The sequence below is a fragment of the Chelmon rostratus genome, chromosome 7 (genome assembly GCF_017976325.1).
Source record: "Chelmon rostratus isolate fCheRos1 chromosome 7, fCheRos1.pri, whole genome shotgun sequence".
NCBI classification, from domain to species: domain Eukaryota; kingdom Metazoa; phylum Chordata; class Actinopteri; order Chaetodontiformes; family Chaetodontidae; genus Chelmon; species Chelmon rostratus.
Window position 1 is genome coordinate 29251457 of NC_055664.1, and position 23339 is coordinate 29274795.

At 44.2% G+C, this 23339-nt stretch overlaps 2 protein-coding genes across 2 annotated transcripts; one reads left to right on the forward strand and one right to left on the reverse strand.

The window, feature by feature from the left end:
• The first annotated feature begins 3069 nt into the window (after positions 1–3069).
• Positions 3070–17606, forward strand: sagb (S-antigen; retina and pineal gland (arrestin) b). The gene is made up of 16 exons (XM_041940471.1): positions 3070–3096; positions 3846–3915; positions 4075–4135; positions 4696–4740; positions 5659–5858; positions 6065–6124; positions 7625–7692; positions 7847–7982; positions 9035–9119; positions 9284–9356; positions 9465–9602; positions 10333–10410; positions 13141–13155; positions 13237–13289; positions 15062–15071; positions 16697–17606. The coding sequence occupies exons 2-16, from the start codon at positions 3868–3870 to the stop codon at positions 16788–16790; spliced, it is 1164 nt and encodes a 387-aa protein (XP_041796405.1). The 5' UTR covers positions 3070–3096; positions 3846–3867; the 3' UTR covers positions 16791–17606.
• Positions 17607–20147: 2541 nt separating this feature from the next.
• Positions 20148–22118, reverse strand: LOC121608686 (inner ear-specific collagen). The gene is made up of 4 exons (XM_041939959.1): positions 21839–22118; positions 21384–21464; positions 21172–21252; positions 20148–21088 (listed from the first exon to the last, which is right to left on the reverse strand). Exons 1-4 carry the CDS (start codon positions 22116–22118, stop codon positions 20148–20150), a joined length of 1383 nt encoding a protein of 460 aa, XP_041795893.1.
• Between the last annotated feature and the right edge of the window lie 1221 nt (positions 22119–23339).

Here is a 23339-nt window from a genome sequence, read left to right on the forward strand (position 1 = left end):
ACTGAGATCAGCTGATTAATTGATTCCAGCCAGGTGTGCTCCTCCTTGGTTGGAATGAAAACTTGCAACCACGCGGCCCTTTATGGAACCGGTTTGAGATGCCTGTTCTAGAGCCAGCTGCTGTTGATCAGTTTAAACTTAGCTTTGTGCTAATGTTAGCCTTTAGTAAGTGGAGTTTTATTATCATCAAATTAAAACTGTTACAGCTGACAAACTGTAACAGTAGTTCTGATGTAGCGACGAGCTGCTGTAAAGCTAATAACTGCAGCACCAACTGTTGTGTAGCTAACTGAGCCAACTGACAAAGCTAACATTAGCATGCTAATACCTTGATATCACTTTAATAATGATTCAGTCTAGATATAAATTACATCTCTCTACAACAACACACATGACCCAAATGACCAAATGTTATATAAAACCATTCAGTGAACAGCAGCTAGCTTAGCATAATCGTATTGGCCTATTTCCCTCTATTTATAAACTGTATGAATACTACTAACAGACACAGACAGAAATAAACACACATTAACAAGATTTATCCTTTAGCCTCTGAAGCTGTAACGTTTGAAAGTTATGCTAGCTTGTGATGCTGCGCTGACTTCCTGTTTACGTAGTTGGTTGATTGCTGTTGATTGGACAGAGCTACAGATGTTTACTATCAGCAGATTTACATATGACTGAAGTCACTCTGAGACACTGGTTAAACTTTAATGGTACCTGACTTTTAAATCACTCATTTGAAACGACTGAGAACTGAGAAAGACTTCAGAGCGACTGATGAAGAGCGGCTGATCAAAACTTCATCAGTATCATGACGATCAGTAGGAAGTCTTTCTGTGACCTCTTCCTCTTTCCAGCCTCATCACCTGTCTCTTGAGCTTCGTGATAATTTCTCCTCCTCTCTCGTTCCTCCTCCTCCTCCTCCTCCCAGTGTATCTTGTACTACAGGATCAACTGGCAGAAAGCTGTGGAGATCCCAACCTCTTCATCTCAACAGTCTTCTTCCTCTCCTCTCCCTCCACACTTCTGTTTCAGACTAATTCCCAGAATAAATGTTGGAAATATGTTGAAACTTTACGTTTCTCTACGTTCAAACTTTTAAAGATTGAGCGTTTAATGTCACAGCATGTTGTGTGAAGCTGTGGTGAAGGTCTGATCAGGTTTAGGCACGAAAACCACTCTGCTGGGATGATGAAGAAGTTTTGGGTTCAAAGACCACCTACCTTCCCGTCCTTTCAGATCACCTCATGGCCCTCACCTGAAAAAAATTCTTATGCTGGCAATGTTGGGCAAAACTGAGACACTCTATCGTACACAGGAGGTAAACTTTGTCCGTCATCGCCTTCATTTCTTTCAGTAAGGTTAGGTTTGGGATAATAATAGTATAAATCCTGGACTGGCAGACCGAGGTGCTGGCCCCTCTATTTAAGAAGGGGGACCGGAGGGTGTGCTCCAACTACAGGGGGATCACACTCCTCAGCCTCCCCGGTAAAGTCTATTCCAGGGTACTGGAGAGGAGAATTCGGCCGATAGTCCAACCTCGGTTTCAGGAGGAACGGTGCGGTTTTCGTCCTGGTCGTGGAACGCTGGACCAGCTCTACACCCTCTGCAGGGGGCTCGAGGGTTCGTGGGAGTTTGCCCAACCAGGCCACATGTGTTTTGTGGACTTGGAGAAGGCATTTGACCGTGTCCCTCGTGGCATTCTGTGGGAGGAGCTTTGGGAGTCTGGAGTCCGGGGCCCTTCTTCCCCAGAGCTGTCAGAGCTATCACCCCCAGCAGCCCCCCACTGGAGTGAGAGACTGTGAGGACTATGAACTACTGGACACCGCACTTTACACCTCCACCTCCACCTTCTGTGTACTTAACCTTTAAGTTCACACACACTGAACCAAATTATATACATTTTAGTATGTTGGTACATTTCACTGGTATATTTATTGTTTAGTATATTTTCATTTCTGGTATATTCTAATTGTATTAACAAATATTTTTACTGCATGTTGGTTTATTTTATTGTAGTTATCTTAATTTTATTCTTTCTTATCTTTCTTATTATCTTGTTTCTAACATGGGGGGTTGCAATGAAAAGTTCATTGACGTCACGCTCAATGACAGTAAAGAAATCTTGAATCTTGAATCTCGACTACGGGCCGTCCGGTCCGGCTGACCGGAGCAGGAGCTTGGTTCGCATTGCCAGCAGTAAGTCAGACCTGTTCCCAGTGCATGTTGGACTCCGGCAGGGCTGCCCTTTGTCAGCGGTTCTGTTCATTATTTTTATGGACAGAATTTCAGCCCAGGGCGGAGGGAGTCTGGTTTGGGGACCACAGGATCTCATCTCTGCTTTTCGCGGATGATGTTGTCCTGTTGGCTTCTTCGAACCGGGACCTCCAGCATGTGTTGGGGCGGTTTGCAGCCGAGTGCAAAGCGGCTGGGATGAGAATCAGCACCTCCAAGTCCGAGGCCATGGTTCTCGACTGGAAAAGGGTGGCTTGCCCCCTCTGGGTTGGAGAGCTCAGAGTAGAGCCGCTGCTCCTCCACGTCGAGAGGAGCCAGCTGAGGCGGCTCGGGCATCTTTACCGGATGCCTCCTGGACGCCTTCCTGGGAGGGTGTTCCGGGCATGTCCCACCGGGAAGAGGCCCCGGGGAAGACCCAGGACACGCTGGAGGGACTATGTCGCTCAGCTGGCCTGGGAACGCCTCGGGGTCCCCCCAGAAGAGCTGGAGGAAGTGTCTGGGCATCCCTGCTTAGACTGCTGCCCCCGCGACGGATTGACAACAGTTAACATGTCTGTAGAGCTGCAGGTCTTCCTGTCTGTGCAGGATTATCTGTGTGTGTGTGTGTGTGTGTGTGTGTTTGTGTGTGTGTGTGTGTTCAGTCTGTAATGATCAGCATGCTGACCAGGCTGTGTGTGTGTGTGTGTGTGTGTGTGTGTGCATGTGTGTGTGTGTGTGTTCAGTCTGTAATGATCAGCATGCTGACCAGGCTGTGTGTGTGTGTGTGTGTGTGTGTGTGTGTCCATTATAAATGCAGCTCTGTGGGTCTGATCAGCTGTTAGAAACCTGCCGTCGTCCACACATCACTGCTGCTCTCAGGTCAGTCCTTGTTTTACTTTCTTTAAATCTCAATTAAAACAATAATCACATGTCCGTCAGCAGACTGAAAGAGTTACTGGGTGTGTTATTATTATTATTATTATTATTATTATTGTTATTGTTATTATTATTATTATTATTACTACTATTATTATATTATCATTATTATTATCACTCTGGCTGGAAAGAGACATCATCTTGATGTGAGTGAGGACTGAACTGAAGCTTCTGCCGTCTGACACACATGAAGGAACTCAAACTGTCGAAGCTTCATATCATCTAGACGTCTGAAAACTTCTTCAGTGTTTTGCTTTTATTTTATTTTTAAGACAGAATTGAAAAATGTGAATATCTTTTAAGATAAGATAAAATAAGATAAAACTGAAATTTGACATTTTTTAAATGATCCAGTTGGTAAAACAAATATTTAATTCAGATTTTGTTTGACAGATTGTATTTCGAAAGTTTGTTTCATACATTCATATATTTATGTTTATTCAAGTACATTAAAGTCTGCATCACACCAACAAAACATACATTTAAAAACACTGCCGGTGGTCTTTGTTTAACATGTACGACTGGTTCAAGTTATATGAGAAACTTGAGTTTGTTAAAAACCAGAAATAATCATTGTTCAATGAGGCACAACTGTTTCTTCAGGTCAACATGAGGGACTGTGAAACGGACCAACCACGAAGTCTAGTCTTTAACTCTGAGAAAGTTCATGTCACATTGTCTCTGCGCTGCAGGTCGAGACATCAGTCGGCCACCATGAGTCCGAAACACGTCGTCTTTAAGAAGGTTTCCCGTGACAAGTCGGTAAGTTCTGCACAGACTGTCCTTTGGTTGGAGTAAAAGCACGTGCCAGTAACATCCATGTCGGAGGGAAAGTCTTTAGACAGTGACGACCTGATGATGTGAAGGCTGCCACTGAAGGCACTGAACCTCCACTCAATCAAGCAACCATCTCAATTTCAGGTGGCGGTCTACATGGCCAAGAGGGACTTTGTGGATCACTGTGACTTTGTAGATCCAGTCGGTGAGTTCCAACTAAACCTGGAAATCCTTTTAAAGATCAGTTTTACGATGATTGGTGATTAAAAACAAGGCAACTAACAATGTACAACATGTAACGCAGTTGTTGGAAGATGTGTATTTTTCTCTAATTATATGTCCACCAGGGGGCGCTTTGACAGCAAAACTTTTTCAGAATTTAACTATTCAAGCTATTTACGCTCAGAGATAAAACTGATCCTTATTTCTCATTTGATGTCTGAGGATTTACTTGAACATTTTGTGATGTTCCTTTAATTCTCAGGGAATATGTTGAGGGTCATTAGACAGATGTTCAGAAGTAGAAGGAAAACGTAAACTTGGGTCTCACTGGGAGAATGTGCACACCTGTAAACTTTGACCCATGTGTATGAACATTTTGTGGGCATGTAGAGGGAGGGATATGAGGCTGATGCACACGTGCACCTCCTCAAGTGGACTGCTTTATTTTCAGGCATGCCATCGTGGGCTTTGGTGCACACGTGCACATTTAGTATTGATCCTAAACGCTGTACAGATCACGCTTCTTTCTGTCTCGTCTTTAAGATGGCGTTATTGCGATCGACCCTGTGCAGCTCAAAGGAAGGAAAGGTCGGTATATTTCACTGTTGACCTCCTTGTATTTGATCTTGTAATTAAAAATGTCGTTGATTTCAGATCAGCAGATGAAAACACCATAATCTGTTATAGTCTTCTGTGGCCTGAACGAGAACATGGAATTTAATGTATTGACAGAAATGGAAGACAAACACGGGACAAGGCGACAATATCAAAGCCATTAAAGAAGAATTATACATTTATTTGTTGGGTGATCACATTCTTTTAAATGCATTGTTTTAGTGACTGATCCTTTAATCTACAGGTGACATGTTTGTGTTTTCGTTCAACAGAGAATATTCGGTACCGATCTTTTTCTCTGGTCTTCCTCTGATTCATCATTTTATGCAGACGATGCACAACTTTAATAACTCATTCCTGTAACATAACGTGAGTTCGTCGACAGTTAATAATTGGCTGCATTTAAACTTTGATCTATTTTTGTCCTCCATCTTAACTTGGATAAAAAAAATAAATACAATTAAATACAATTAGAAAATACAATTTGCTGTTTTACAGGAAGTTTTGTGCTGGACTATTTCTTGGCAGTAGCGTATATTTGCATATAGATATGACAGTGGTTTCAAGCTCATGTAAACGCCGTAGAATGAATAAATGTAACTGTTCCTTTAACAGAAAGATATTATTAACCTGGGACTATGAAAATACTGAGATTTTGTGGATCCAGCATCTGGTGGTCATTATTGGTACTGCCAGTTCTTTTATATTTCAGGGCAGCTTTGAATGCAGGACTTGTGCTTGGACTGGAGTCGTTTGACATTGTGGTGCTTGTTCCGCTGCAGTGCAGACTGGAGCTGAACATTAACCTCAGAAGAACTTTCACTGGAAAATGTTTTTGTCTTTTTTTATGCCTGTCATCACTGCTAACATGATGTTTGTATGTGTCTTCAGTGTACGTGATGCTGTCCTGCACATTTCGATACGGCCGTCAGGACATGGACGTGATGGGTGTGGCCTTTAGGAGGGACCTGTTCCTGGTGACCCGGCAGGTTTACCCTGAGCTGCAGGACAAAGAGAAGCTGACTCACACCAAGGTCCAGCAGAAACTGCTCCGAAAGCTGGGAGACAATGCTTTCCCCTTTTTCTTCGAGGTGAGACGTTGAGACAAAAACAAAAAAACAAAAAAACATACATGCACATATTTTCCACCTCCTTCCCAGGTCCAGGTCTCCAACAGACACCTGAGCACACACCTGAACAGGCCTCTGAACACAGACCTGAACAAACACTGAACAAACAAACGAATGATGATTTATCAAATCCAGTAGATTTTATTTATAAGATGTTTGTGTTTCAGTTTCCAGACAACCTGCCCTGCTCTGTTGCTCTTCAGCCTGGACCATCTGATGTGGGAAAGGTAACATCACCTTCACTCTGTTTCAAAAGTATGTTTTTAACAGGTGTTCTAGATTTTCCTCAGCAATGTTTGAACTGCGTCAACCTGCCTGTTGGAAGAGATCCCATTAATGTCTGTGTGTCTGTGACTGGATCCCATTAATGTCTGTGTGTCTCTGTGTGACTGTGGATCCTGTCACATCTGTGTGTTTATGTGTGACTGTGGATCCCATCATGTCTGTGTGTTTATGTGTGACTGTGGATCCCATTAATGTCTGTGTGTCTGTGATTGTGGATCCCGCCATGTCTGTGTGTCTATGTGTGACTGTGGATCCCATGAAGTCTGTGTGTCTGTGTGACTGTGGATCCCATTAATGTCTGTGTGTCTGTGACTGTGGATCCCGTCACGTCTGTGTGTTTATGTGTGACTGTGGATCCCGTCATGTCTGTGTGTCTGTGACTGTGGATCCCGTCATGTCTGTGTGTTTATGTGTGACTGTGGATCCCGTCATGTCTGTGTGACTGTGGATCCCGTCATGTCTGTGTGTCTGTGACTGTGGATCCCATTAATGTCTGTGTGTCTATGTGTGACTGTGGATCCAATTAATGTCTGTGTGTCTATGTGACTGTGGATCCCATTAATGTCTGTGTGTCTATGTGTGACTGTGGATCCAATTAATGTCTGTGTGTCTATGTGACTGTGGATCCCATCATGTCTGTGTGTCTGTGTGACTGTGGATCCCGTCATGTCTGTGTCTCTGTGTGACCGTGGATCCCGTCATGTCTGTGTGTCTATGTGTGACTGTGGATCCCGTCACGTCTGTGTGTCTATGTGTGACTGTGGATCCCGTCATGTCTGTGTGACTGTGGATCCCGTCATGTCTGTGTGTCTGTGACTGTGGATCCCATTAATGTCTGTGTGTCTATGTGTGACTGTGGATCCCATTAATGTCTGTGTGTCTGTGTGACTGTGGATCCCGTCACGTCTGTGTGTTTATGTGTGACTGTGGATCCCGTCACGTCTGTGTGTCTGTGTGACTGTGGATCCCGTCACGTCTGTGTGTTTATGTGTGACTGTGGATCCCATTAATGTCTGTGTGTGACTGTGGATCCCATTAGTGTCTGTGTGTCTATGTGTGACTGTGGATCCCGTCATGTCTGTGTGTCTCTGTGTGACTGTGGATCCCATTAATGTCTGTGTGTTTATGTGTGACCGTGGATCTGTCATGTCTGTGTGTTTATGTGTGACTGTGGATCCCATTAATGTCTGTGTGTCTATGTGTGACTGTGGATCCCGTCATGTCTGTGTGTCTCTGTGTGACTGTGGATCCCATTAATGTCTGTGTGTTTATGTGTGACCGTGGATCTGTCATGTCTGTGTGTTTATGTGTGACTGTGGATCCCATTAATGTCTGTGTGTCTATGTGTGACTGTGGATCCCATCACGTCTGTGTCTCTGTGTGACTGTGGATCCCATTAATGTCTATGTGTGACCGTGGATCCCGTCATGTATCTCTGACAGAAATGTGCGGTGGAGTTTGAGGTGAAAGCGTTCTGTGGTGAGAACCAGGATGAGAAGATTGAGAAACAGTGAGTTCACCAGCAGTGAATTATTTTTATCATTATTATGAATTCATTTAGCAGCCACGTTACCTTTGCACTCATACAATAGTGATGGAATTATTTTCTTTTATGCCTTTTAGATATCGCTTGATTTTTATTTAAATTTGCTGTGTGTCTGCAGGAGTTCGGTTCGTCTCACTATCCGTAAGATCCAGTTCAGTCCAGAGAACAGTAAAGTGGCTCCAGTAGCAGAAACCACCTTTGAGTTTCTGATGTCTGATAAACCGCTGCACGTCAAACTGAGCCTGCCCAAAGAGGTGAGACGGGCAGATAGACGGGCCTTCAGGGTCTCACCCACCAGGACTGCATCCCTGTTCTTCAATGAGACATGATTTTTCTCTTTGTTGTTATTTGTTTGTTTGTTTGTACATCAAAGATACAAATATTAAAAAAGATACGATGTTTACAAACACATTCACAGACTGGATAAACGCACTGTTACACCTTCGTAAACACGTCAACATGAAGCAAAGTCTGTCTCTCTAACTCTGTCTGTCCCTCTGCCTGTCTGTCTCTCTGAGTCTTTGACTGTCTGTCTGTGTCTCTGCCTGCCTGTCTGTCTCTTTGTATCTTTGACTGTCCGTCTCTCTGACTGCCTGTCTGTGTCTCTGCCTCTCTCTGTCTCTCTGTGTCTCTGTCTGTCTCTCTGAGTCTTTGACTGTCTGTCTCTCTGTCTCTCTGTATCTTTGACTGTCTGTCTGTCTGTCTGTCTCTCTGTGTCTCTGTCTGTCTCTCTGAGTCTTTGACTGTCTGTCTCTCTGAGTCTTTGACTGTCTGTCTCTCTGTGTCTCTGTCTCTCTGTATCTTTGACTATCTGTCTGTCTCTGTGTCTCTGTCTGTCTCTCTGAGTCTTTGACTGTCTGTCTGTGTCTCTGTCTGTCTCTCTGACTGCCTGTCTGTCTCTCTGAATCTTTGACTGTCTGTCTGTCTGTCTGTCTGTGTCTCTGTCTGTCTCTCTGAGTCTTTGACTGTCTGTCTCTCTGTATCTTTGACTGTCTGTCTCTCTGAGTCTTTGACTGTCTGTCTCTCTGAGTCTTTGACTGACAGCCTGTCTGTCTGTCTGTCTGTGTCTCTGTCTGTCTCTCTGTCTCTCTGTATCTTTGACTGTCTGTCTGTCTGTGTCTCTGTCTGTCTCTCTGAGTCTTTGACTGACAGCCTGTCTGTCTGTCTGTGTCTCTGTCTGTCTCTCTGTCTCTCTGTATCTTTGACTGTCTGTCTGTCTCTGTCTGTCTCTCTGAGTCTTTGACTGTCTGTCTGTCTCTTTGAGTCTTTGACTGTCTGCCTGTCTGTCTGTCTGTCTGTCTCTCAGACGTTCTACCACGGTGAACCTGTCACAGTGAATGTAGAGATCACTAACTCGTCCAGCAGGAACATCAAAGACATCAGTGTGTCAGGTGACTTCACTCGTTTCGGACTCACCTGAGTTCACCTGTTGTTCAGTCAGACTGGGAAACAAACACGTGTGTTCATTTAATAACTGTTGTTTCTACTCATGTGCAGATCAATACGTTCAGTTTCTGTTGACTCTTAATTCAAACTCTTCTGTCTCTGTGTTCAGTGGAACAGGTGACCAACGTTGTTCTTTATTCCAACGACAAGTACGTCAAATCAGTGGCCAAAGAAGAGACAAGGTGAGTTCAGCTCCTGCTCGTTAAGCTCAAGGCCACGTTCTGCCCGAGGGCCTTTTATTTTGACATTTTAGTGTGTGTGTGTGTGTGTGTGTGTGTTTGTCTTTGCAGTGACTCGGTTCCCTCTGGTACCTCCCTAAAGAAGGACTACACTCTGTATCCTCTGCTGGCTCACAACAAAGACAGGAGGGGACTCGCTCTGGATGGACGGCTCAAACATGAAGACACCAACCTGGCTTCATCTAGCATGTGAGACACACCAAGAGACACTGAGAAAGACAGAGAAAGACAGGGACACACTAAGAAACACTGAGAGACACTGAGAAACACTGAGACACACCAAGAGACACACTGAGACACTGAGAGACACTGAGAAACACTGAGACACACCGAGAGACACACTGAGAGACACACTGAGACACAGAGACACTGAGAAAGACAGAGAAAGACAGGGACACACTAAGAAACACTGAGAGACACACTGTGAGACACACTGAGAGACACACTGAGAAACTGAGAAACACTGAGACACACCGAGAGACACACTGAGAGACACACTGAGACACTGAGAGACACTGAGAGACACTGAGAAAGACAGAGAAAGACAGGGACACACTAAGAAACACTGAGAGACACTGAGAAACACTGAGACACACCGAGAGACACACTGTGAGACACACTGAGAGACACACTGAGAAACTGAGAAACACTGAGACACACGAGAGACACACTGAGACACTGAGAGACACTGAGAAAGACAGAGAAAGACAGGGACACACTAAGAAACACTGAGAGACACTGAGAAACACTGAGACACACCGAGAGACACTGAGAAAGACAGAGAAAGACAGGGACACACTGAGAAACACTGAGAGACACACTGAGAGACACACTGAGAGACACACTAAGAGACACTCATGATGATTGCATAATTGGGACAGACTGAAGACAGCTTTCTGTCTCTTTTTGTCTGTCTCAGAGTGAAGCAGGAGGTGCTGAAGGAGGTTCAGGGGATGCTGATCTTCTATAAGGTTGTGGTGAAGATGATGGCTTCTGGGTGAGTGTGAACCGCTCTGCAGAGACATAGAGACAGAGACATGGAGACAGAGACATAGAGACAGACAGAGGCAGAGAGACAGACAGAGACATAGAGACAGAGAGAGATTTGATTTTTAACCAGACATTTATTTGTCTTTTTGTTCGCTGTATAAAATCAATAATCAGGACATTCACACAAACAGACTAACTGACAGATGTTACAGTGACATCAGCACATGTCCAAAGTGTAGCAGTCCCTCTGCTACAGAGCAGAGCCCCCCCTCATAACCCCACCTCACCTGGAAACTGTCCAGGTCCTGAACAGCCCTGTAAAAACTGAAATCAATAATCAGTCTGGACTTCACCATTTTCACAAAAACCGGAAGCACGTCAACATTCAAGTCTTCCTCCACCTTCCTCCTCCGGCTCACATACACCGCCATCTTTGCCTGTCCTAAAACAAAGTTCAGCAGCTGTCCTTTGTTTTTCTGTTGGCGAGTGTATTTAAAACCAAAGATAAAAACCTGCTTCGTGAAAACCTCTCCACATCTACTGAAGATGGTTTCCAGCAGCAGAAACAGAGCTGTGAGACGCAGTGAGACACCGTCTCTCTGTGGCTGCAGGGGGGACATCTGTCCTCTACAGCAGCGTTGATCACAGAGAGGAAGGAGTTCACTGCTACAGCGCCATGTAGGATCCTCCACTGCAGGTCTCCATGTTTCCCTGCTAGAGGAGGTTTGTACAAGGACCTCCATGCAGGCCTGAATGGAGGGTTTAAGGACCAGTAAGTCCTCCACGGGGTGTCACTGCGCCCGTTCAGTTTTTTCTGGTTCAGAGTCTTTACCAACAGTTTGTACAGCGTCTTCCCTGAGGCGTCCTCCATAGAAACACCTACAGGGTCGACAGGCTCGAGTGAAGGACCAGAACAGTTTTTAAAACCAGGAAACAGTCTGATGACAGGATACGGGTCTGCACAGTTTGGTAGTAGTGCACCACCACAAAAGTCTTTCAACAAAATACATTCGTGTCCTGTCAGCTGATGTCTCCAGTGCTGCAGCAGCTGGTTGATGACTCTTGTTGACCTCACTCTCAGCCAAGCCGCAAGTCCAGCAGGGTCGCCCAACACAGGTCCGGTTAGCTCCACCACCTGGCCCAGAGTGGAAATTCCAGCAGTCCGAAGCAGTCTGGACAGAGTGGGTCCACCCCAGCTCGGACTGGTTAAATGTCCTCCAAACAGTACTGGTTCTTGCAGAAGCCAGTAAAGAGAGTCCGCCTGCTGCTGCCAAGTCCACACTGAAAAGACACTCCTGTAAAAGGCTGGCAGAGGTGAAGTGTTCAGCTTACTGGGGTCCATTAAAAACAGAGACAGACCCAGTCCTAGACCACCACACTGCCTGAGGATGCAGCAGGATGTGGGTCTCCACACCAGGTCTGTAGTCAAAGTCAGTCAAAGTCAAAGTCAGCTTTATTGTCAATTCTGCAGTATGTACAGGACAAACAGAGAATCGAAATTGCGTTACTCTTCAACCCTTTGTGACAGGACATATATTAGAAAAGAGATAAATAAGAAAACTGTACAATCTAAATAAAAACTGTACAAACTAGGTAAGTAAAAACTGTACAATCTAGATAAAAACTGTACAATCTAGATAAAAACTGTACAATCTAGATAAAAACTGTACAAACTAAGTAAAAATTGTACAAACTAAACAATGAAACATTGAGAATGTAATAGTGCAAATGTAAACGGTAGTGCAAAAAGAATTAGCTTAACAACTGGTGGTGAATAAAGTGACAGTGTGTTGTTTTCCTGAGGGGAGGGGTTCACATCAGTGAGAGTTTGTAGAGTCCAGGGTGTATACGTGTGTGTGTGAGTGTGTGTGGTGGGGGCATATCAGAGTCCAGAGTGTGTGTGTGTGGTGGGGGGCATTTAGAGTCCAGGGTGTGTGTGTGTGGTAGTGGTGGTGGGGGGGGTAGGTCCAGTGATCAGTCTCTGAATAAACTGGAGGCGGAAGGCAGCACCCCTACTGGCCAGATGGATCAGGCCCTGCCCACCTTCCTCCTTAGGGAGAAACAGGACGCTCTGTGGTACCCAGTGCAACCTGTCCCAAAAGAAGTCCACTAACTGTCTCTGGATGTTTGACAAAAGAGAAGCTGGGGGGTCAATGCAGGCCAACCGGTGCCACAGAGCAGAAGAAACCAGGTTATTGAGACTAGAACGAGACCTCTGTATGACCTTTGACCTTTTCTAAAACATGATCCCAGTTTTTCTGTAAAAAAGTGTTGTTATGCAGAAAGACTCGCAGATATTTCAGCCCTCCTTTCTTCCCGACCAAGCCCCCGGGTAGCCTGAGCCGATCCCTCAGCCTTGTAGTAAGCCGTGTTCTAAGCGGGATAAAGCAGGGTTGTGTCAGGGTTTATTTCTCCACAGGAACCTGCTCACATACGTTATCCCTTACATAACACACACAGATGGAGAGGGAGAGAAGAACAGACTGACAGTCTAATCCTATAGCAGCATAACTAGGATCTGGTCCAAGACAAGCCTGAGCCGGCCCTAACTGCAAGCTTTATCAAAAAGGAAAGTTTTAAGGCTGCTCTTAAATGTAGAGGGGGTGTCTGCCTCCTGGACAACAACTGGAAGGGGGTTCCAGAGGAGAGGAGCTTGATATCAGAGGTCAGCACTAAAATCCAATTGTTCCTGAACTCATCATGTCTCTCTGTTCTCTCCATCTGTTAACGCTGACAGGACGGTCGGATCCAGGTAATATCCCTCAAATCCTTTCTGTGTGTCTGATGTGTGGAAATACATCAGATCTGACTCACCGATGTGTTTGTTTTACAGCGAAGTGTCTCTGGAGCTTCCTTTCAGGCTGATGCATCCTAAACCTGAACCAGGTACAGACCACCCCACCTCATTGTCCACTTCACAGGGTACCTTTAAATTCATTCTGACCGACGAGAAGGCGAGTCTCAAACAACAAACTTAAGACGCTCAGTCAGATTTCTCTCAGTGTTTTTCACTCGGCTGCTCATTAATTTAAGAGACAAAACAATCAAATTAGTTGTTAAATTGTCGTTTGACTTTATTTTGAAAACATGATCATCTGGTTTGGGCAAACATGCCCTCAAGCTCGACCAGAAGGAAACATGACACAGACTTGAAACACCTGGACCATTACCTGGAATATTTCTCTGTAGTCTGAGTTCAGCTTCAGTTCAGCTACTGGGGGAGAAAAACAGGGACTTTTCTGCTTCTTCTGTTTTACACCTCATGGAGACGTCGCTGTTGGATCGAACATCGATATTCAATCTGAAGGAAATGGGACAGTCCTGACACCATCCTTCATGACTCCCTCCAATCTGCAACTGCCCACCTCACAGGCCCCCTCCTCCCCCATCACAGTGACAACTGAAGACGACTATTGATGTCTGACCTAAAGAGGGACATCAACAGGCATTTGAAGAGGCAGAACGCAGACCAGACTCTGTCCGTCCATCCTGAAACACTGTTCTGATTGGCCATCAGCCGTGTGGTGTTCAGACAACTCATTGGAGACATGCCCCCACCATCACCCCCAACCTGAGACAGCGTGGACCAGAGGGCTGCAGGTCACAGAGCCAGCAGGTCCGAAGACATGATGCTTGACAATAACGGAACCTATTTAGCTCCACCGTTAGCGCCATCATCTCAGCTCATCTCCCGGACGGTGACTGACTTTACCTGCAGGTGGATGACCGGCTTCCTTTCTGACAGGAAGCAGCACGTGCTGGGGAAACATGTCACAGGCTCCCGGACCAGCAGTCCAGGATCCCGATCCGATCCTGGTGTGTGTGTGTGTGTGTGTGTGTGTGTGTGTGTTTTAAGCAGCTTGTTGTGTATCGTTGACAGCAGTCAGCTGTTTTTCATCTCAATAGCGCTGCGTCACATCCTGAAGATTAACGTCCAGATTACTGCAGATCAAAACAGATTACACACACACACACACACACACACACACGTCTGTACCTGTGAGGAAAACACATTTATGGAGACAAAAAGAAAAGAGAAGAGCAGATCATCGTCTCTGGACCGCCGGGTCCGTCCACAGCACTGCGTCCACATCACAGGCTGCGTCCTCTCTCACAGGACGGCGAGGGGAGAATCCAGCCCTGCACAGACCTGCATCAGACTGGTCTCAGGCCTCCTCCCTGGCTTAATGAGGGGGGTCCTGACGTAGGGCTGGAGATCATAAACCTCCTCCGTGGGGTTCAGAGGTTCACTTGTAGATCTGTTAGCACATATGAATGTCTCAAAATGTTTAATCTGTAGCTTCAGTAAAAATACAGTTAAAATAACGAATATGATACATTTTACATGAGAACAAACACACTGTTGTGTCTCTTGTCCTTTGACAGACTGAGACAAAGACACACATCCTGAAAGATGAGACTGTTATCCTGTGGATCAATAACAAGTGACAACAACCTGTCAGGACTTCTTTGTGTTTTAGGACAATTCCTTAGTCAACCTTCCCCAAGAAAAAGAAAAAGTGGGAGTCGTGATGTATTTTACCTGTTCAGGTGTGTGTTTCTCATGAAATGTCAGAGTGTGACAGATTTTAAAGACTCAAACTGTTTCTCTTTTCTTTCCTTCCATCACGTCTCCTGTCTGAACTTGGCGACCTCAGCCAAGGAGGGGTAAGATCACTTATGTTGTATTCCAGAAATGTTCATCCTGTCCATCACAGTCAGATCTGGACCGGCAGAGTCCTCAAACAGGTCTTTGGTTTCAGTCAGTCCCACTACAAAGCTGAGTTTCATCACAACAGATACGATTCATTGATTACTTCAGGCTTAAAAACTAAACTACAACTTTCCTACTTAAAGTCCTTCAAATTAAAATATATATATATATATATAATTTATATTTAACTGTCCGAACTTTGTCTTATCAGCTGGAGTTCATCAGGCACTGATTTGATTTCATCAGTTAAAACAACAACAAAAACATTAATTACAGTAACTACACACTCTTAATTTCTAATGTATCGTTCAGGTCAGGCACAGTTCAGTATGAAGGATGACGTTTCCAATCATAAATTAATATTAATCGGACTATTATGAGCACAAAATAAGAGTTGTTTCCAAGTTGAAAACGATTTGGAAACTAAACACACATCAATAAAAAAATGATGTGCAGTGATCCACATTTTGACAGAAACTGAATGAGGACAGTTTCAGCTGCTGGTTTCAGCTGCTGCTACCTGAGCTTTCACATTCCTGCAGCTTCTTCCTCCCACTTTCACAGACACGAAGCAGATCTCAGGTCAGATCAGGACTGTTTAATACCACGAGCAGGAAACCACAGTTCAAGCGAGTTTAATCTTGTTAGACAACCAAATGTCACCTGTCCTCAAAAGTCATCCAGCGGGGACCAGTTTAAGATAAGATAAGATAAGATAAGATAAGATATATATATATATATATATATAAATTATTCCTGGACTCCGTCCAGCTGCAGTTTACAGGTGTAAACAGAAAAGAGAGAACCAAACAAGAAAGTACAGCAGCAACATACTGCACAGAAGTAAATATATATATGTATATAAAGAAAAGTATATTACAAATATATAAATACACACACATGTATATATACATATATACACACATATGTATATACATACATACATGTACACAGCTATATACCAGAGAGATATAAACAGATTATATTGCACAGACAGGAGTTTATTGCACCGTGTAAGTACCTAAGAGGTCCTGTTGGTTGTTCAGCAGTCTGATGGATGTTGGCAGGAATGAGTTCTTGTAGTGGTTCAGTCTGGTTCTGGGGACCCTGAGTCTCCTGCCGGAAGGTAGGAGCTGGACCTCGTGGTGTAAATTTTTTTCCAGTTTAGTTCAGAATGATGAATTCATTCATGATCTTTATCAGCTAACAGTTCGTCCACACAAAGACCAACTCACCTGTCTCTCTGCTCACCTGTCTGTCTGTCCCCATCACCTGTCTGTCTCTGTCCTTATCTGTCCGTCCCTCATAATGAAGTGAAATGTTGTTGCCGGCTGTTTTCCGCCCTGATGCGTATTTGTAGGTTTTCCTTTCAGCTTCAATAACCTCCATAAACAATTCAAGGTGAAACTGAAGGCAAAAGAAGTCCCTGAAGCTGCTGCTCGTTAAAATTGTTAAGTGATGACAAGTGAATCGACGTATTGCTCGGAACAGCCTGAGCGATGCTGACGTGAGGCAGAAAAAGCACCTGAAAGCGTGGAAGAAAAGGTCACTGATCTGCCTCTCCTCTCTGTGTCGGCAGCGAATCAGATGACATGGTGTTTGAGGAGTTCAAACGAGCGTACCTGAAGGGAGTGGTCTACGGAGATGATGACGAGTCTCCCACGGAGGCATGAACTACGAAGACGGCTGCCACGGACCAGATCCAACCGCCCCTCCTGTCCGTCATCATCCAGAGCTGAAGAGAAACACAGTTTGACCTGCAGACACGTGATGATTCCTAACGATTTAAGTGACTCTATGATGTTTCCTGTAGCGCCCCCCTCAGGACAAGCTGCACATGCTCAGCTTCACTGCTGTTCAGACTGTCAGAGCAGAGAAATGTGGCTGTATCGAAACCTGCAGCCTGCAGGGGGCGCTGGTGGTGCTTCACTTGTTTAAACAGCTGTCGCACACACTGCACCTGACAGGAAGTCAGGAAATGTTCAGAGAATCTGATGATTGTCTTCTCAATTTATTTCTTCATTGTTTGCTCCATAAAATGTGAGAAAATGTCCCAAATGTTTAATTTCCAGGCCAAACTGTGTTTTTAAAGCATTCTGTGACTGAAGGATAACAAATGTAGATATGTTCAAAATGCAAATGTATAGTTCCTTTATTGTGAAAAATGCTTGTTAGTCTGATGAAATTATTTGACTGTAGGTGATTGTTTGAAGAGCACAAATATGTTTAATTTGATTGATATGAGGTTGTACACACTGAACTCTGCAGATAATTATTAAATATAAGTAATAGCTGACTAATAAATTAGTTTTATCACCATGGTGAAATGTGTTTGTGTGTCCTACATTTACTTGTGTTACTAATAATCTCTTAGTGTGTACTTAAACCTGTATATTTACTGCACCAGTGTATTTATTGCTCAGTAACTCTGAAAGCATACAGAATGCAAAACTGCTTTGTGTTTGATAAACTCTGAAATAAAATATGTTTCTGCACTGGGTGTTGTTTTAAAAAGAGATTAAATGAAACATAAGTGCAGCACTCTTTGTCGTAAAAGATTTAAATACTATATGAATCTGAAGTGTTGATTACATGAGGGGGATGAATAAGTAATACAGAGACTGACACATTTTCTGTCCATTTATTAGATTACCATCATTACAAAACACATCATAATGTGTTATTTCTACTTTGATATAGGATAAAATATTCAAATTAAGGAAACGGTGTTCACATGACGTCGTAGTTTTTATAGAGCAGCAATAATAATAATAATAATAATAATAATAATAATAATAATAATAATAATGATAACACTAATAATTTGATCATTTCTTTTGTCCACACTGAAAATTGAGTTACACATGATAATAATGAAAACTTTTGTCATGTTGTCGTGTGGAAACTATGATTATTAACTAACATTAACATTAATCTGAGAGGTTGCTTATGTTTACGTATTTCCTGTTGTTAGAATAATTCAATTCAGCTGACACATCAGTTTGTGATTAAATCCCTTTATCTTCACACGTAGGCAATGTTTGTATTGCAAATGTACGTCTGTACCATAATTTCAATGTTCACAATAAATTAAACTGCATTTGAGTCTCGTAAGTTATAAAACTGAAGCAGCAGAAGAAAACAAAATGTGGTGGCAGCAAACAGAGAAACAAAGATCATTTAGCTGCTGATTGATTACCAATCAGTGACACACAAACACCTGAAGCTTCCTTTCAGTGTTTTATTGGAGCTTTTTCTCAGATTTCTGCTCTCTGCTGTCTCTTTGTGGCTCTGATGTGTTTACAGTGAACCGACTGTTGGAGGAGAACCTTCATCATCTCCTCAGATCACCTTCATACCACATTCAGTCATCGAGCACACAGACTGGTGTGATCCCAACAATCATTAACCCTCTATTGAGGTTTACGGTTTAAGTGAGAACTGTTGTCATGGTTCATGTCAGCTGTTTGTTTGCGAGGATTTTAAACCTCTCTTTTAATTCCAGGCCCAGTTCTGACTTTAGTGCCAACCTGCAACCTGCTGCTGCATAAATGGTCAAACATCTGGACTTAGTGAGGGGAACCCTATGAGACCCAAGCACAGAGTAACGTACGGAGGCCAGAGACGGATCATAATGTAAATGTTGTTTATATCAGTCATTAAGTTAACGTAAACATGGACCAAGTTTTGTTTTAACAATATAATAAAATTATATTTTTTACCATATAAAATTTCTATAGAAACTTTTTGAAACAATAAGATCAAATTTCAGTTCTTGTCAACGTCCATCTTTGTGGCCCTCGCTACATGACACTACATGAACTTTCAGCTAGCCCGCTGTTGTGCTAACAAGGACAAAGTGCTCCACAAGGTGTTTTGTAGCTGTTTGAGGAAACCCATCTGAATAACTCATCAGGGTGTGAACTGTAAACACACCTGGAGACTCAGACTTCCTTTGTCACAGAAGAGAGCAGAGACACTTTTGGGAAACCCCGCCCAGCTGAGACAATGTGGATCTAAAGCGAGGCTGTATATCACTTTACGCTGATGCTGTAGGATCGGTGTCAGGGGATCATCAGATGACTCGCTGCGTGGAAAACTTCACCAAAGTCTGGAAATCACACCATTTTACATACAAAGACAGAGACGAGATGGGCAATAAAAGATAAACACAGAAGGCTAATACCTCAGGATTTTATTACAGCAGGCTGTCTGGAGAAAGAGGTGCTGCTAATCTATGAACAGCAACATTAATAGAATGATTTGACTTTACTGGATAAACAAAGACACCAAGAAAACTGACAGGAAGGACAAAATAAACTGTAAAAATAAATGATGTTACAATACTGAAACAGAGAGAAACAGTAAAATGAACCAGAAAACAAGGTCTGAATCAAACCCACCAGATGTACCAGCACATTTTTGAACATGTGGAATCCCTCGTTATTATATTTTATTATGGTATTATTGTTTTTCATAATCTGGGCACAGCAGACAGTGACAGCAACTCAGTCAATTAAGGGAACTTGGGATCCTCGTACCTTTTTGCTTTTTAACAGTACAACACAATATGTGTTTGCTTGTGGACCACCATTAAGTTTCAGTTTTGGCTCTCGAAGGGGAGAAAATGGGCATCCTGCCTTAAAGGACCTCTGCACTGGTCAGTCCACAGCTGATTGTTGGGTTCACATCTGCCCAAACAAATCGTACCAAGGGGAAAACAACCAGTCTTATTGAATAGACTAACCAACACAAGCATGATGACGCCTTTAAACTGACCCATTTACATCCCAGAAACATCCTTCAAGGCTCCAGGTGAGAGGGGTATATGTTCTGATTGAGGGGACATTAGTCCTGCTTTTAGTTGGTGCGGATTCATTCTTAAGAAACAGGAACTTTTCTTGTCTCGGGGGAATTATGCTGTTCACTGTCCAGTGTTTATCTTGTAGTGAGCACGTATGGTTAATTTATTCATCAACAGTTAAGTGTGTATCTTTTGGTGAGCAAAAGCCATTTATTCATCACTGACGCTAACTGGATCCTCCACCAGCAGGTGAAGTAGGGGCTTTGGCAGTGCTGGATTCAGGCATGTTGTCCCAGCTGTATCCAACCTCAGGTGTGGTCATTGGGGGAATAGGTGCTCTAAGTAAGGCCATATCACATGTATCTGGGTGGAGCAAGAAGCCAGAGAAGGTACTGCTGAACTCAGGACCGGCATACATGCCATTACTGGCCAGATCCTTCACCTGAAGCCACACCCTGTCCCAGACGGCCAGGTGAAGGATAACTGAATGTGAGGTGGTCCCTAAAACTTTGGTGTCTGTGGTTTTGACAACCGGTATAAAATTATGAAAGAGGCCAACCTTTAAAACTCGTTCATAGACGGTGAGGTGGTAGCTGAAGACGTAGGTGCCATTGATGGGGGCAGTGTAGAGGCCGGTGCTGGGGTCATAACCCCCCTGGACGTTGTAGAAGACGTGGGAGAAAACCACGGGCGCATTAGGTTGAGGGTAACTGGACGTCAGCCCTGCAGCAAAGGCTGACTGGATGCTGGGCATGCAGGGACCAGGAGGACCCATCATCCCCATGTCTCCCATATCCCCCTTTGGTCCACTCTGGCCCACAAGCCCCGCCTGTCCCTGCTCCCCCCTGTCTCCCTTCTCCCCCTTCTGCCCTGGACCCCCATCAACCCCATCTGTACAGTTACACTCCCCCTGGGGCCCTGGTTCTCCTTTCTCACCCACAGAACCAGGGGCACCAGGTCGACCGAAATCACCCATGTCACCCTTAATGCCTTTGTGCCCTGGCAGTCCTGGGATACCAGGCAGACCTCTGGGTCCTGCAGGGCCAGGTAGACCGGGTGGTCCTGGGGGAGCCTGGTTGGACTCGCAGGCATCTGGGCAAACTCCGTCATCTCCCTTAAGACCCTGGTCGCCTGGACGGCCCTCCAAACCTCGCTCACCTTTGTCACCTTCAGGACAACAAAAACCAGGTCAGAAGCTGCTGGGCCAACAAGATGAAAGTCCCTGATAATTGAAACTGCTTGCCTCTCACCTTTGAAGCCTCTCTCTCCTTTGGGTCCCATAAAACCCTGGGGTCCTCTGTCTCCCTTCTCACCCTCATCTCCTTTCTGTCCTGAGGGTCAAAGATACTAACACAGTCAGCAGCCGGGATATGCAGTACTGTATGTACTGAAGTAGTAGTAGTCATAAAATGAGGAGTTAAACGACAGGAATCAGCTTCGTGTTGTGAGAGTTGACGTTTACCTTTGACTCCTTGTCGGCCCACAAAACCTGGAGGACCTCTGAACCCCATCATCCCTCTTCTTCCAGGGCTACCTGGACTTCCTGAACAAGAGAGAGGCACCAACATGTCATCTTTGTGGATCATGTAAGCACACAGGATTCATTTCTTACCCTGCATGAATAAGAAATAATTTCATACCATGAAGATAGAGAAGATCAATAGAATTGCTGATCTGGACCATCATACTAGATATCACAGTTCTGGATCAAAACCACCTTCTGGAACGCTTAAATACGAATCCCTGCATGGTCTACAGTTAATTAATGAGACTTTACAGCTGGTGCATTCATACCAGCACTCACTATAAATGTAAATATCATCATATAACTACATTAAGAACTGCAGTATTACATCTGTACTGAATGGATTACTATGTATCAGTACTACATACATGTGCCTTTGTGTGTTCTCTTACCTGGCAGCCCCCGGTCTCCTTGGTCTCCTTTGGGTCCCTGGCTGCTCTGGCAGTGTGTGCACAGACAGAACCAGGGGATTTGGTCTGGGGGGATGTTGACTGAGTCCTGCAGCAGCATCTGGCAGTAGACTTCCAGGTCCCAGGCTGGGGGCCCCGTCGCATTGTCTCCGACAGGGTAAAAAAAGCGTCCGGGGCTGTCAATGGGGGGGTAGGGAGGTGGAGGAGGAGTGCTGAGGGGTGGCTCCCAGCCATCCTCCGACAGGGGCTCAGGCATTGCCATGACGACAGGGAGGGAAACTGCCATCAACACGAAGTGAAGAAGAAAGGTCGGCATGGTCTGTACAGAAGAACCACACCGGTGACATCAGTCCAGCTCATTTCCCATCAGCCACCAGTGCTCTTCATCACAGTTTCTTGTTGTGGACCTGATCTACGTAGAGGCTTGAACTATGTTTCACTAACTTCAACACGTAATCTGGTTCACAGCTTATTGATTCCTACATGGACTCAACTGAACGGACAACAAACATTTTAGACAAGAAATTTGGCCAGAAATATTTAGAACCATTAAAATAAATTAAAACAATAAAGGAACCAAAAAAAAAAATCATTAAAACTTTACAGAATATTTTTTGGCATCTTTCACAAATGTTTTATTCCTTCCAAAGCTGTTCTAAAAGAGACGGCGCTCCCTTTTTAACGAGAACGTGCAACTATTTCAAAGTTTACCAAGACACATAAAAAAGTTCAGTATTAATATTTCAGATGTTTAAATATTCAAATGATCTCAGCTGTGTCGCTCACCGAACCATCGAGCCCTGGACGCGTCGCAAACATCTGAAGCCTGAAGTTGAGACTGAAGTTACCTGCAGACTCACCTGTCAGCTGCTAATATAACACCTGGACTCCGCCCACCTGCTGCTCCACCCATACACTGGCAGACACAGGGTGTGTGTGTGTGTGTGTGTGTGTGTGTGTGTCTGTTGAGTAAGAAATAGACCTGAGTTTTTGTTTCTTTTTAATGCATAATGTGACCTCATTACAATAAAACACACAGGTGTCACATCACAATGTATACATGAACACACACACACACACACTGTTTAAAATGAGTGTCTGTGACGTCTTACAGTGTTTCTACAGTGATTTTATATGAACACATCATGCTGGACATTAGCCAACACGTTACAGGAACAACACGTCACTTCAGCTTCAGACTGTAAACAACCTGTTTACATCACAGCATCTTTATTATTTCCTGTTTACAGGCTTCATGCACACACCTGTCTACAAAACGCATGTACATTTACTACAGTACTACAGCCAACCTGCTCACAGTTTGACAGTCGACTGCCGTTCATCATCATCAGACTGAGAGACGCCATGATTTTCCTGTCAGAGGATAAACTGTCTGCGTCATGTGGTCTTCATCGCTGTTATTGACGGGCTGATGTGGCTCAATGATGGAGATGACCACAGAGAGCACAGTCTGTTTTCACAT

Coding starts and splice junctions, on each gene's coding strand:
- LOC121608686 (XM_041939959.1), bottom strand. CDS start 22,118: ATGGCAATGCCTGAGCCCCTGTCGGAGGATGGCTGGGAGCCACCCCTC. Junction 21,253..21,383: donor GGGCCGACAAGGAGTCAAAG/GTAAACGTCAAC, acceptor TTTGACCCTCAG/GACAGAAAGGAGATGAGGGT. Junction 21,089..21,171: donor AGGAGAGAGAGGCTTCAAAG/GTGAGAGGCAAG, acceptor GTTGTCCTGAAG/GTGACAAAGGTGAGCGAGGT.
- sagb (XM_041940471.1), top strand. CDS start 3,868: ATGAGTCCGAAACACGTCGTCTTTAAGAAGGTTTCCCGTGACAAGTCG. Junction 7,983..9,034: donor AACTGAGCCTGCCCAAAGAG/GTGAGACGGGCA, acceptor TCTGTCTCTCAG/ACGTTCTACCACGGTGAACC. Junction 9,357..9,464: donor GTGGCCAAAGAAGAGACAAG/GTGAGTTCAGCT, acceptor TTGTCTTTGCAG/TGACTCGGTTCCCTCTGGTA.